Source organism: Telmatherina bonti (assembly GCF_933228915.1).
Source record: "Telmatherina bonti genome assembly, chromosome: 5".
NCBI classification, from domain to species: Eukaryota; Metazoa; Chordata; class Actinopteri; order Atheriniformes; family Telmatherinidae; genus Telmatherina; species Telmatherina bonti.
Window position 1 is genome coordinate 20,938,894 of NC_136623.1, and position 15,172 is coordinate 20,954,065.

The following is a 15,172-nucleotide window of genomic DNA, read 5'->3' on the forward strand; positions in this document are numbered from 1 at the left end:
TGTCTAGAGTATCTTAAGCTGAATATTCACATTAATAAATTCTGTTAACTTTAAATTGTGCCATAGGAATAGCTGTAAATGTTTGCCTACATAACCTTCAAGCTTCGACATTAACTTGAGGAGTTCCAGAGTAATAATCTTTCCTAATGCAGGTTCTGCACAGGACAAATGTCCTCTGTCCATCTGTCCAGTTCAAATCAAATCAAGGCAATCAGTGCAGAGTTGATGGATGCACATTTTACATTGAATACTTATACTGCTGAATAACACATAACTAAGAATATTTTCTGTCTTTCTGTTCTTGCTTCTCTGCCAACATTTCTGAGTGCGTTGCTGACTTTGAATCGTAAATCGACTAACATTTGCTGACCATAATGTATATCATCAGTAAAACAAATTAAAAAATTGATATTCTTGTTTGTATAAAACAAAAAAAGGGGGGAAAAAATGGAAATTAATTAATAATTTACAGATTCATATTTTTGGTATATATCAGACACCTCTCCATCTTTTCAGAACACTGGATTTGGAGTTACAGTAATAACTATTATCTCTTATCTTTAACCTACTCCCACATTCCAATCTATAAAGACTCACCATGAAATAACCGGGTAGGAGTTTCTGGAGAAACTCTGCTTCTTTGTGTTGAACAGTCTTGATAATGAACTCATCGTCACTGGAAACGTAAAAGAGGGACCCGCTGGCTCCAGGATTTGACAACTCGATCAGTGGCTCATTACACAAAGAATACTTCAAACAGAAAGAATACAGTTAATATCCAAACAAAACATTTAGGAGTCTGCTGTGAGTAGATTAAATATCAATATAACCTAGAGCAGTGTCTCCCCTACCATTATACCTGTCATTTTCCCACAGTAATGCTGTAATGGGTAAGTTACCTATTACAGCTACAGAGTTCATGAATGTTGTTGATATTTATTCCCTAATTATTAAGCCTGTATATAGGTTGCATATATGAAACTGAAGAGTGAAATGAGACAAAGTTTTTCTGTGGGTGGAGGTGGGTCGACATAAGCACTGACCAGGTAGTCATCTGGTCGGATGCCAAACAGTTCTCTGAAGTAACGGAAGGCAATAGGAGCATAAGTCTTAAAGCGAAAGTCACTGTAGTGATGAGCAGGGGTCAGGTTACTGCCTTCACTGGAAACACACGAGTCACAGACACAAAGAAAACAAGAGACAGAAGAACTATTAATCCTAAAGGGAAACAAAAAATAAACAAAACACAGGTATACAAAAAGCCTGTTGACTAATTACCATGCCCCCCACCACCCCCCACCCAAACACGTTATTTTACAAACCTGGGGAAGAAGATGCTTTCGACCACCACAAAGTCCTGCATAAGAACATCCCTTTCCGCCTTCTGGCTTAAGCTGCCAACTGTGTGAGCAATGCCCAATTGGATTGCACCTTTTAGGGCAGATGACGTGGTCTAAAGAGGTCAGGGAGAGAAATAGATTTATCCTGGAACAAACATGATTTATTTCCCCCCTGTGGCTTCTGTTGTTTCACCTGCTATTCTTGGTTTATCCGAGTGTGAGGAACTAATTATAGAATATAAACATCAAACATGTGGGCCTAGTACACACGGACCTTCTTCCTACCTGTACCACTAGTTTTGCAAACATGACGGAACAACAGGTAATTAACCTATCCTCACCTTTTTGTATGTGGTCTCTCCTGTGGTGGTCTCAACCCCCCGGTGTCCGATGGTCTTCTTCATACTCTGACTTGTGCCTGAAGAGCCAGGCATCTAAGGAGTAGTACAGAGGGAAAATAAAATTAAGATATAGTCTGATGTTGGAGGTTGGGTGTGTAAACACAAATTCCAAAGAGCTATCTGTGCTGTCAGACTGGAAAACCAGTTTCACATGATAACTTTTGCTGTTGAAAGCCACCCAACTGAGCTGACAAGTTACTAAATTCTATAGTAGTACTTCAACAGTACTGTGGTCATTTCTTCCACAAATAGTTACTTTCCTGCAATCTTTCTGTGAATCTGTGGCATTTTTACCAACACTTACAACTCAAATTGATTATTAGTTTTAAATTTTAGTTTACAGAAGAATTGTTATGAGACCATTGCAACATTAAAAATGTGGCGTGTTTTTTCATACATTTAACAGAGTCAGAATTTAATGCAGAGATATTTTAAAGCAAACCTTAACATCCTTACCTCTGAAGAAGCCATTTTTCGGATGCTGCTGGTCCCTGAAAACAGAAAAGAAAGTTAAATTATCATCTACAATGTCAGGAAGACAACATCTAAAAATCCTTGGGGAAAAGGTCTTAAGAAGTCAATGGTTATTATGAAGTGGTTCAACTTTACGGACACAACCAAGCAAAGTGATAAATATTTTAAACAACTTTGACAATTCAGAACAGGAAACTTCAGTCATTGAAGGATTAGTTATTAACTGTGTATCAAGCCCTACGTTGGTTAATTAACTGTGCTATTTGCAGCACTGGCTGATGACTATAAGGCCAGCGATGAGCCCAGACCTAAATGTGTCCACAGTTACAAACTGGTGCACCCAATACATCTGCTCTAAGTGAACTGGAACTACTTTTCCCATGAGTTGGCAGTTCCAGATTCATCTGCTCCCTGAGGATGTGTCAACATCACTACATTCACACATTACATTAACTCTTAATACTGCTGTACCAATGGGCAATATTAACAGTTAACTGCCTCTCAAAATCTAACCAAAACTATCTCACTATGAGTAGTGGAAACATGTAAAGCTGACCAGTACGTCAACAGTAAAACTCGTGGGCCAATCCCCTGTGTACTAGCACACTGAAGAGCAGTAAGAAACCCGAAGCTGGAAATGATTCATAAATGGTCGATATTACAAACAGAATACAAAGGCAGGTAAGTAGTAATGGTTCACACACATAAGGACTGTGGTCTGACAAACGTAATACATTAGCAACAACAATCCTGCTTGCAAATTATTCACAGTTCCACAATTTCAATCTGGTAAAAAAAACATTTCAACACATGAAATGTTGGTAGTACTACTAATAAGACAGAATAACTGAATGCCATGCATCTCTCCTTATTTAACAGGGACACACTGCAATCCACCGGGAAAGAATGAGCATCATCCTGCCCACATTCCCTCTCATTATGTAAAACAACACACTAAATCACTACTCATGCAGTTTCTGCACACACACTGAAACACTCACGCACACCCATGCGGGTACCTCGCTGTAATGCTCTCCTCCAGAACTGAGTCCTTATGTCTGTGGAGCAGCAAATGGTCAGCCTAACTGGCTAATTCCATGGCGTAGGTTAAAGACACTAAACTGATTTTAATAGAAATAGAGAGTGTATTCATTTAGAGATAAATCAAATATCAGAAAACATTTCCTGGTTCCAGTGTGAAGAGTTTGACTTTTACTGCTTTTCTGTATCATACTAAAAATTAATTGATTTTGGATAGACTTTGAAGAGTTCTTAGTTGAACAGTTACTTGGAATAGTAATCCAATATAAAAAAAAAAAAGAAAAAGAAAAAAAGACAATTGTAGCTATAGTGTCATCATTTTTCTCCAAGGTCAGCGCAGAACTCTAAAACACTGCAGAAGATTTGGAAAAGGAATTAGACTTACTTAATTACTTAACAATGACTTCAGCTCATCTGTGGCGGGGCTGACAAAAATAGACAAACCATCTGTTCTTCTCAGTATACAAAATAAGTTACTGCCAGATTTTTTTCCCCCTCACAAGTAGCCTGCAGCTAATCAACAATATGGGATGTGCACACAATTTTAAGATCATTTGCAGCTATGCAGTCTGTAAATATGCTGGTTCTTTGACCCAAATAGGAAACAAGGCCAACAAGGACTGGAACAGAAACCACATTATGCTACTGTCACTCAACTGTCTGCAGACATGTGCATGCTTAACAGAATGCATTTCTTATATTTTTACCATCTCTGGATTTCAGTCGCGTTGGAGCCACAGGAGTGTTTTAAAGTCACTATTTTTAATGCACAGTTTCAGATTGGGTGGTTACCGGAGGAAGATAACTTCTCCTGTGTTCTGGGGAATTAGTGTGAGGCATGCATTTAAAAGTCTTAATCATATGTGTGTCCCCATTTCTTGCCTAATCCTCTGAAAACATGAAAAACTGTCATTGTACATGATCTGCTTACCACCAGTATGCCTTTATGAGACCACTATAAGTTAAGAAAGCAAAAAAAAAAAAAAAAAAAAAAAAAAAAAAATTGGAATATCATTCTAAATTAAAAAAATAAAAAAACAAAACAAAAGGTGATTATCTGAATAAAATGAATGAATGATACTAAATGAATTAAGTATATTGATTAACTCAATAAGCATGTAATCGGCCATTACTTAAAATAATCAAGAAACTCAATAAGACCAATACTATACATATTGACGCACCATATCAGCTGTGAAATATAATAAAGTTATTGTTTTAAAAGAGGCTCATTTTGTGGATATTTCGTTCATTTTCTTTTTATTAGTGTTTATCTAAAACGTGGACAGAAACAGAGAGAGAAAAGGGAGTGAAAAAGGAGCGAAAAAGTCATGGGATAACAGAGAAGCTACTTCTGATGGGTGGCACGTCCCATTTACTCACAATACTAATAGCTGATACTGCGGTTTCATTATCGTACATTTGCCATAATGGTTTTATGCACCCCCCCCCCCCCCCCCCCAAGAAAACCTAACCTTATACAAACACATTTTTTCTTTACAAACTGTCTGTATATAACTTGATATAAATGTATGCATGGTAACAACGATTCGCGTATCTCACAACAATATCGTCGCTAAGGTTTATTAACCAGACTGCTTAACGAGCTAGCTGCCGCTACCGTTCATTTGTTAGACTGAAAACCTCGATGCTAACTAGCTAGCATGAAAAGCCACAGCCACCACATAACACCATTTTCATCGCCAGCAAACGTCACACTGATCTGTTTATACCTTCATTTTCAGCCCACAAGAAAGGAAGCTAAAAAGAACAAGATACCTGTCGGGACTGTTGATCCCGAGTCTGCTATTCCAGCAGTCGCCATTACGTTTGGACTCTTCACATCACAAACAGCGGATAACGGTTGAGTTCTGATGCTCGTGGCGCAGCACCGTCTCCGCGCCCCCAGTGGACGGAAGAGGAACTGCGTCAGTTTCAGCCAAGTCTCCCCCGTTTCTGAGTTTATTGACATCAGAGCCAAAACACAAGCATGGACAAAGGGTTCCGAGGTAAACACACACACACACACACACACACACACACACACACACACACACACACACACACATATATTTATACATATATATTATGTGTGTATTACACAATACATACGCTGTCCAAGCGTGTATCCTGCCTCGAGCCTCCAGCTTCAGCAAACCCTTAATTAGACTAAGCATGATAGAGAATGATTGAATCAACCAATAAATCGATCAACCAATTAATCAATCAACTAATCAATAAATGAACGAATGAGAGTAACACATTTATTTTAGTATTGATTTATTTGAATGAAGAACTGTGACTTGGCCAGTCCATAAAATGAACTATATTCCTATCTACCCATTTTTTTGGTAAAGTTTGACATTCAGACCTAATTCTTCAGTGAGTAACAACATACCATTGTATCCCAGATGTAACAGAACTGGCCCAAGCCATGCGAAAACTGACATGTTTCATTGATGGAATAATGTTCGTATCTAAAATGCCTCTTAAAATAGAATGATGTATACAAGTTTTTTCCTGATGGTGGACTGATCTTTATTTTGACACTCTTTATCTTTGACACTCTTTTCAAAATCTATCCCAGATCCCATTAAATACACTATTTTTCCAACCTTTTTTAAGTCTAGGTACACTTTTTTTCACTGAAAAAAACTGTTCTTTTTTTGTTGTCGTAGAAAAGCCTATTTTAATAATATAAAGTTCAACTTGTTAAAGTGTCTTGAATAGAAAAATTAGATAAACACAAGAAAAGGGATTTTATGATCTTTCCCTCTCCTCAGTAAGAAAACCTGGGCCTGTTTGGATGAACACAGAGCTGCTTTTTTGCTTTAAAAAAATAAAAATAAAAAATAAAAAATAAAGACCTGCTTTTTAGACCAATTAGGTGAAACTGGATCATTTCTCATGGCACACATAATGATCTCTCACAGCACACTAGACATATGTTTCTGTGGCTTTGAAAACATTATGGATGACTGAATGAATAGTGAATGTCATTTTATATACAAGAAACATGAATGGAAACTAATCAAACACCTTGTTTTCACTACAGCGCAAATCACTGTAGCAGTTGAGGCCTTGCATCCAACAAGTTGCACACTAAACCACACAAAAGAGAAATTGTAAAGTGTTTTTATTAGAATGGTTTCTGATACAATCATAACCGCAAAACCATAAAAAAAATATTGGTCTTGAAGCTCCAAAGGTGTAAACTGCATTTAAAATCAATTATGCAAAGAGCAGCTCTAAAATGAAGATAGTGGTACAGTGATACAGACAGGTCTATTTTGAAATACTATGCATTCAACAGTATACTGTTTTTAATTGGAAATAGTAGCAGTGGTGTTTATATGAGTCTAGATATGTTAGTAACACTGGCAGCAGATGAAGCTAGAAATTAGCCCACTTTTGAAAATTTATTTTCAGATGGTTAAGAAATTGGGCACCTTTTCCTCTTCTTTTGGCCTAAGACATTGGTTGCCTTGGTAATGGCATCCACAATGACTTTAGAGACGCACTGAGAAATCTCTTCTTGTGAAGCCATCTTGCAACAGCGGCGAACAGCTGGAGTAGAAGTCTTCTTTGATGGACACAGGTTCTGGGATATTTCCTTGAGCTGATTTTATTGACAGAACAAAGCCACATTAAAACTGAACTCTCAAACCAGAGTCTATAGTTTGTAACTCTTAAAATTTTATTCATACACTTAATAGATTTAGTATGTTTTTATATAACATGGTCGCAACGCTGCATTTGATCGAACAGGAACAAAAAATGGATGGAGGATTTAAATGGTTCATTCCCTTTCTAGCTCACCTTTTGCACAGAACAGCTGTCCTTGTCTTGATCAGGCAGGGGGCAGCATTGGCTCACAAAGGTTGTGAGAGGAAACCCAACAGGGAATCTAAGCACAGACGCTTTGTTACTAAAGCACCAAATCCCACACCTTTTAATACAGTGCACATATTTACATTTATTACAATAAACAGTACAGTATAAGTGGAAAGACAGATCAGCATGTTAGAATTATTCCAGAGAAAAAAATCTTGGGAGATAAGATGAGGAGAAAAGTACTGACCTCTTCCTGATAATACTGTGAGTGTCACATAGTTTGATAAGCGAGGGTTCCTCTGGGGCAGAAGTCGTGTTATAATTCGGGTCTGGAGAGGTTTGCTGGAAACAGGTGTACTGATCATTTGCTTCTCCTCCCAAACAGCAGTGTGAATCCACCGGTCCCTCCTTGTGGCTTGCAGCCGAGCAGAACTTGTTCAGCTCATCACGCCACTTCAATAAAAAATGCGAATAGCATTAAAACATATTCCCTAATAAGGAATAATAGCTAAAAGAAAAAAAATCAAAAGTTTCTACTTTACCTTCTGGTCAGCACAGGTGAGGACACCATGTTTCTTTTTGCAGCACTGTTTGAATCCCTTTTCTAACCGGTTAATGGTCTTCGCTTGTGAAACCAGTACCTCGTAGCCAGAGCGTGGAAGACACCTGGTGTTATAAAGAGGTCGAAGCTTCTGAGTGCTACACAACAATTCAATGTTTTCTGCTGTGGGTCGTCCAGGAGGAAAGTTGATGTCAATTTTCTGGTAAGTTGAGGGTTTCCTTTCCGGTTTTCTTCTAAGTGCCCTGGCACTATATAGAGTCATCATATTCCTGTAACACATGAGGCATGAATCAGAAGCAAACCTTCCCCATTTAAGCTGAAGAAATCTTTAAAAATAAAGGAAATTTGTTTTGCAGTGTAACCCTCTCAGCACCCCTTGAAACATATACACAAACACTGGACAGTAGTTTTTCAAACAGTAAATTTTTCTCTGCATTTTTGTTGGCTCATAAAACATACATAGCATATTTCTAAAAACATTCTTTAAGCCCATTTCTTTATTTTCTGATGCATAAGCTGATGGCTTTCCCCCTTTTTATAACAACATGAACATTCCGATTCATTACATTTTGGTTATGCTTAGTGAGTCATAAAAAATAGTTTTACTATTCTCAGGTATTTCAACAAACCTTTGGCAAGTACTGGGCTCAAAACTGAAGTTGGCAGTGGGGGGAAGAGACTCCACTGGTAGCACCTCTGTTGCCTCGTAGCTTGGGTTTTCAGCAGTTTCATTGAAACAGTTAAGTCTGTCATTGCCTCTTAGTTTACAACAGTCATGCTGACGATCTTTCACTGCTGCGTTCTCCTCACAGAACAATTCAAGTGACAGCTCCCACTGGATTGTGTATAGAAAAAATACAGTAACACAGTCATAAAGTAGTGATCAAATACTCCTATAAATACTATACAAAAATGTTGTTTCTTTACATGCCTGAGCTTGCACAGCCAAGTAAATAGACCACCTGTGATTATGTAGGCAAATTAAGCATTAAGATGCTAAGTAGTGTTTGCAGGGTTGTGTCTCGCCCTCTGCCAGCTTTGCTGTTGCAAATGCCAAAGTCTGTCTGCTATGACTGGCGCTCATCTAGTGAAAACACCCTGAGGCCCTCCACTTTGTACTTTGCTTTTTCAGAAGCAGGTACCATCAACTCTGCAATGTGAAGAATTTTTTTATACTTCATAGTCTGAGTAGCCTTTAAAATCATTTAGAGTGAAGACTGTGTTTGGTGTGTCTGGAACGGCACAAAGATTCAGTCAAAACAAATACAAGGTTGCTGATAATATGCAGCCTACTTTTTTCCCCTTGAGAAAGTTAAGTCTCATTTCTAATATGAGAAATGAGTTTGGTAAAACATCATATCTCTACACTACAATATCTCACACTGTTTTTTTCTACATATCACATTGGTTGTTGAATGTGTGTAAAATTCTGAAAGTCAAAACTATCAAATGAAAGAAACCAAACAACTGTGTAAACATCTGACAGGACATGGTCTGTCCTTCCACATTTACAGAAGATAAAAAAAAAACCTGCTGATTTGGCTTGAAGCAATGTTGTGAAAAACTTACAGCCTGAGTGGCGCAACACAGGATCATGTCTTCCTCCCACGTCTGGTTCTTTTCGCAGCAGGAACCAAACCAGAACTCTGCGTTATTCACAGCAGTAGCCATTCGCTTCAGCTGGCCAAAGCCAGAGGTGGGAAAATATGAGTCGGGGTAGCGAGGACGGTGGTCTCCATGGAGACACATGGCTTGGATATTGTCGGACGTTGGTCGGCTCAGGGGAAACTTAACGGGATAGGTCAAAGAAGGAGGGCCTCCAAAAGAACGAGGCCCAAAACTAGGTTGACCTTCAAGGAGAAGATGGAAATGATACGGTGCAGTTATACTTTCTGTAACAGGAATTAGTGCATGTATGTAATATACAATAGAGGAGATGAAAGTAGAAACATACGCCTTCTTGGTGGGGAGACTCTGGAACCACCTGATGGAGAGAAATGTTTATCAAACTGTTCTTACTCATTCATATTAATAGCCAACCTTTTTAAGGGACAATAAACACAAGTTAATGAATTTGTTATTAACATAAACACCACTTAGAGAAATTGCTTAATACAATCTTTATGATTGTATTACAGTCTATTTACATATTGTTTTTGAGTGAAGATGAGTTATAACAATACTAAGTTATTTATAATTGTCCCTTACCATTGTTGGTAATAGTGAACTTAACATTGTTGGTATTAAGTCTTCTTAACTAATGTTGGTATTAAGTCATGTCGTTACTATTGTTTGGTATTACTCATGACCATTGTTGGTATTGTGTCGTGCATCCTTTGTATTGTAAGGTTTTGATTTGTGTTATCTAGGGGTGGGATTTAATAAGATTTTTTCTTCTTCCCACTCCTTTTCGAGCTTATATATATATTTTTTTTTGGTTATGTATATGTACATCTTGGTATTGGTTTTGTTCATCTGCTCGAAATAAAGTTACTACTACTACTACTACTACTACTACTACTACTACTACTACTACTACTACTACTACTACTACTACTACTACTACTAACTGTTCTTACTTTGTAACATAACAGAAACAATCAGATAGATAGATAGATAGATAGATAGATAGATAGATAGATAGATAGATAGATAGATAGATAGATAGATAGATAGATAGATAGATAGATAGATTACCTCTGTCCCTTGGAACCTTCATTGGCTTCTGCATTGGAAACTCTGAAAACAAGAAATTCTGTGGTCACTATGTGGGAACAACAAGGTCATAACAAATTGTAAAAGGGTCAACAGTACCTGGATCAATAAGGTCTGATAAGTCCACCTCTTTCTGGAAAATCAGTGGTTCTTGCAGTTGCATCTCTGAAAGACATATTTTGATTTTAAAAAGAAATTATTCAAGATTGTCTTCCTGAGTCTTCATGAAAGTCAGGTATGCATTCATACCTGACCTAGATAAGTCAGGAATGAGATTCATGTACAACATAAAGCATCTCAGCCTTAAACATAACTTAGAGAGGTATTTGGTGATTTAGATGGCTGTAAAGATAAGGAAAAAAATGCATAGTTAATTCTTTCTCTCTGAAAGCCCCGAGGACATTGCACAGGCAGTTTTGCAGAGTAATTCTCCAACTAAGAACACTGAATTTCACTGGTAAAATCAGTGTAGGACAGTAAGCACTCTCTGTCTAAAATCCTGACCCTTACATTGCCCCGTGAAGTGACAAGAGTTGGCTGAATGCCGCTCAAAGGCTCTAACTGGATCTTGAGGATATACTGCACTAGTATGTGAATGCATGCACACACAGTTATGGATACACACCTTGCATGATCTGGCCAAGCTCAAATGTGATCTCACGCTGCTCAAAGCTTGTCTCATCTGGAAAGTTATACACAGAGATGGAAGCAGAGAAACACAAGGAGACACAATGTTATGCAACTTAATGTTTATGCTTTGGCCAAGTTACATTGACGGAGTATTAAGATTCCCACCAAGCTGTTTATAGGCTAGTAATTACATTGAAACTTTGGACATGTGTTTTGATTTGTTTTGTTTTAGCTTACATACAATTTTTTGCGCTCTATAAGTAGCTTTAACAACAAAATGTCTTTGAAATCAAGTAGGCTTTAAAAAAAAAAAGAAAGAAAGAAAAAAGAAAAAAGCAACTGTACCAATAATAATAAAGCCTGCCTCATAGTTTAATTTTGGAGATTGTGTATCCTAAATTTGCTGTAAATAAACACACTGCAGGGTTAAAACAAAATAACAGACCGCAGCAGCTGTGACAAAAAGGTGCCCGAGCCTGAAGGAAGAAGCAAACTTTGTTGTTTTAATCTGAAAGCTAAAAAGGAAAAGAAATAATTCCACTGACCTTTGGATGCAGCGCTCAGTAAAACGAAGATCAATACGGTGGAGCAGACTGACGCCCAAGAAGACCCCATGGTAGCCCTGATCGCGTCCTTGCTCTGCAATCCTGAACGTCCTGGCAAAGTGATCAGATCAGAGGCCGCCCAGGAAGGCGCGCGCAGCGGGTTAGCGCGTGGACCGGCCCGTTTATTGGTGCAACACAAGCCGCTGTGCTGTCTGTCTGTCTGAGCGCAAGACCACGCAACCGGACAAACACTTTCTATGGTTGTTAAGGATTATGGGAGCGATGAGGCAGCGAGGGGAGAAGAAGGGAGGGAGGGAAGTTTTTCAACATGACTCATCGCTAATACTCTCAAATCCTGGATTCTGTTGGAGGGGAAACCATTAACCCATGTTACCACTTTAACATGTAGGATCCTGAACGCATGTATGAACAGGATTCATGAGGATTCCTTCTTTGATCAGGCTGGTTGTTAAGCTTTCAGCAATAATGCTGGCTTGGGTAGCAATTTAGCAAGTCAGTGCAAAAAAAATCCTTCATGCTGTTTAGAAGAATAGACTATTTAGGCTACTGTACTTTCCTCCATAAGCAGAAAATCTTACGTGAAGAATCATTTCATTATGTGCGCAATAGCAATGTCTAGTAGAAATAACAATGGAGCAAAATACAAATAGTCATGGTGATGATGAGGCTACGTGCAAACAAACCATTTTAAATCAAATCCACAGAAAAAGTCCCAAGCTTTCTAAACTCTCTTTCTCTCCAGCTATGTAACATGTCGTGCCAAGAAGTTATTCCCGCCAGTCAGAAATGGCATCCCCTGGCTGGCAGGAGCGCGCACTTCTTGTGTCCTGGTTTGTGCAGGATTTCACCATGTAAACTTAATTTTACCAGACACTAAGCTCTTCGTTTTAATCACTTGAAGACTTGACAGCATCCTCAATACTAAAACATGGCATGAAGCCTCTCTGACACCACAATGTACACATTTTGGATACGATTTCTTTATATTGTACGTGGTTACCACATATGGCCTGCGTCTTAATGAAGCAGTTATATTCTCTCTTTAAAGCTCAAACAGGTGCTTTATTTTTCAGGTAGGTATATTGAAATGCGAACTTTTTCCTATTACCTAACCTGAAATAAATGTATTGTTTCACGTTTTTACTAAGCATAGGCTATTTTAAGATAGGCTCTTTGTTCTTTTGAACCGGTGTAACTCTTACAGAGTGGTCTCTGTTTTGTTTTTACAAAATGTAAAAATGTGTTTTTATGTGTTACTTAACAAATAAAATCTAGGTTCTACACCACTTTGTATTTGGAAAACAATTTGTTTGCGTTTAATTTGATCACCTGTAACTTGAATTTTTGCACTGTAAAGTCTGTCGAAGATTAATTTGTCTTTTTCCAAGGACGCATGTGTTTGGATCTCTACATTCCTTACATAAAGCCTGATTACTGCACTATACACAAGAAATTTATGTATTAAATAAGAAAAGTTGGACAGGTAGTGCTCTTCACTCTGCCATATTCTATATCCTCTACCTTTATAGCATATAATAAATCTCATCATCTGATGATTTGAACTGATATTAACAATATCTGCAGTAAATATGAGAAGGTTTAGCTTTTAGTTACAAAAGTTAGACAGGGGATACAATTTCTGACAGGCATCATTTCTTAGCCTGCCAGAATCAGTATCCCTACCTTTATATCATATTATTTAATCATGTACAGCCTACAACAGTGGCTGCCAACTGGTAGCAAGTGAGCCAAAATTGGCCCACCAATGATAAGATAAGAAAAAACAGTTTCAACGTGTATTTATTTATTTAATTATGAATAGAATGGCTCTCCACAGACTTGTGTGTAAGCTGCCATTTTTGTTTCCTTGCAGGTTATTTTCTTCTGTTCATGTTGAAGTTTGGGCTGTTCTTTTGTTTTTGTAGTTACATAATTTCTCCTTTTCATTTCCTTTTTTTTTTTGTTCTTTTTTTCCCCCTTCATTTCCAGTTAAGTGGTGTTCTTTTTGTTATGCTGACCTTGGTTCTCTATGACATTTTGGTTTTTGGCCCTTCTGTGTTTTTACTGATTAAATGAAGGTCAGCTTCAGGCTGTCTCCTCATTGGCATCTGCTAGAGTTGCCCCCCCCCCCAACAACTGCCTTCAGGATGTAATACATTTCCAAGTAAAATTGCAACAAAATTAAGAGGCTACAAAGACAAAAATTATGTACAATGGTGGATATCAAAAGTCAAGCACAGAGCAGTTTGCATTTTTAAGATTTAATTGACCTGTTTGTGTTTTGATGTGCAAATAAATTAAGAGCTGTTTCTATTTATTCAAGTCATAGCAAATTACTTTAATGGGTAAAATAACTATTATAGGATCAATTTAATGAAAAAGAAATGGTTTATTTAAAGCAGATAGCTATCATCAGTTTACAGTCTTGGGATTGAAGATAAACAAATAGTTTAATTTAAAAAAAATCTAGAAAAAAAGTCTCATCTCTTTTCAAATATTGAAAAGAAAGTTTAGCTGTGTATTAATGTAGAATATTCAAACCAAATTTCACTAACTAGATATTTACAACAAAAGCCTGTCTGCAAGCTGCATACTGTCAGTTGAATGTAATAAAATGAAACCCAGTGTCAGTCTCAAATATCCTTTTAACATCTTTACCAAACTGTCATGCTTATTTTTTCACATGTTGAAATTGAGTTCAGATACACAGGTTATAATAGATTAATATATATATATTTTTTTTTTTTTTTGTTTTTTTTTGGGTTTGATCTTTACTATGTTTCATTCAGTTGGGTTTTGCATTGTTTTTGTTAATCTGGTATTTAGACTTAGCTGTTTTCTTCGACTCCACTCCTGGAAGGCTTCAATCACTCACCGTGTTTGTAATGAATTCTTTTTCAGTTTATCAGAGTTCCCCAAAACCTCACATTCCTTGCTGTTTCACACTCCGAGTGTTATTTTAGGGAAACAGTGGCCTCTACTCAACTTCTACCAAAACCAAACAAAACAAAAGAAAGAGGAAAACCACCTTCTTTAGTTGTCAGCTGCAGATGAATTCCACTCTTCTCTTTGTAGGCTGATTTGCTGCACTACCCGCAGCTTTTTTTCATCATTTACACATATCAGTACCAAATGCTTGGCTCGGTGTTGGTATGTATTGGGGGTACAAAAGCTGCGCAAATGCACTGACTTTCCACTGAGAGCTCAGGGAGTAAAAAAACGGCAAAAAATTCTCAGGAATCTGACAGGCACTCACTAAAATACCCCAGTGGCCCTGTTTTAAGAAAATAAAATTAAACATTTTCTTCCTTGCTACAGAATGCAACACTGCTGGAAACTGTTCATCTGATCAAAGTTCTGCACATGCAGTGAGGTCTCAGTGAGCTGCAGAGCTCCACAACAGCAACAAAGATAAGTTCAGATGATGGAAGACACTTGGGAATGTTGTTATCCTGTCTTCAGAATAACAAATCACACTGCAAGAATTGATCATATAAAATAAAACAATGCATAAATCCAGCAGCCACAGCATGTCGAAGCTGTTTAGAGAACTATTCTTTTTAACTAAAATTGATTTATTCAAAAGCATGCAATCTGGGACAAAAAAAA

At 37.6% G+C, this 15,172-nt stretch overlaps 2 protein-coding genes across 2 annotated transcripts in view; both read right to left on the reverse strand.

The window, feature by feature from the left end:
- Positions 1-5,091, reverse strand: part of LOC306756358 (phosphatidylinositol 4-phosphate 5-kinase type-1 alpha-like) — a gene marked incomplete at its 3' end in the record, with an annotated part of 5,725 nt that extends 634 nt beyond the window's left edge. Inside the window, exons 1-7 of the mRNA XM_079241085.1 lie at positions 5,036-5,091; positions 3,235-3,273; positions 2,198-2,232; positions 1,682-1,774; positions 1,323-1,453; positions 1,044-1,161; positions 598-750 (exon numbers count right to left, since the gene is read on the reverse strand). Of these exons, the coding sequence (XP_079097211.1) occupies positions 598-750; positions 1,044-1,161; positions 1,323-1,453; positions 1,682-1,774; positions 2,198-2,232; positions 3,235-3,273; positions 5,036-5,081 (615 nt within the window). The 5' untranslated portion in view covers positions 5,082-5,091. The remainder of the gene's footprint in view (positions 1-597; positions 751-1,043; positions 1,162-1,322; positions 1,454-1,681; positions 1,775-2,197; positions 2,233-3,234; positions 3,274-5,035) is intronic.
- A 1,284-nt stretch (positions 5,092-6,375) lies between these two features.
- On the reverse strand, positions 6,376-11,804 carry ecm1b (extracellular matrix protein 1b). The gene is made up of 11 exons (XM_079240228.1): positions 11,543-11,804; positions 10,993-11,049; positions 10,467-10,532; positions 10,350-10,391; positions 9,607-9,636; positions 9,222-9,502; positions 8,282-8,487; positions 7,633-7,921; positions 7,338-7,543; positions 7,076-7,163; positions 6,376-6,875 (listed from the first exon to the last, which is right to left on the reverse strand). Exons 1-11 carry the CDS (start codon positions 11,610-11,612, stop codon positions 6,690-6,692), a joined length of 1,521 nt encoding a protein of 506 aa, XP_079096354.1. The 5' UTR covers positions 11,613-11,804; the 3' UTR covers positions 6,376-6,689.
- Positions 11,805-15,172: the final 3,368 nt, after the last annotated feature.

Coding starts and splice junctions, on each gene's coding strand:
- ecm1b (XM_079240228.1), bottom strand. CDS start 11,612: ATGGGGTCTTCTTGGGCGTCAGTCTGCTCCACCGTATTGATCTTCGTT. Junction 8,488..9,221: donor TGTGTTGCGCCACTCAGGCT/GTAAGTTTTTCA, acceptor TACACAATCCAG/TGGGAGCTGTCACTTGAATT. Junction 7,164..7,337: donor CACAGTATTATCAGGAAGAG/GTCAGTACTTTT, acceptor GTCTGTGCTTAG/ATTCCCTGTTGGGTTTCCTC.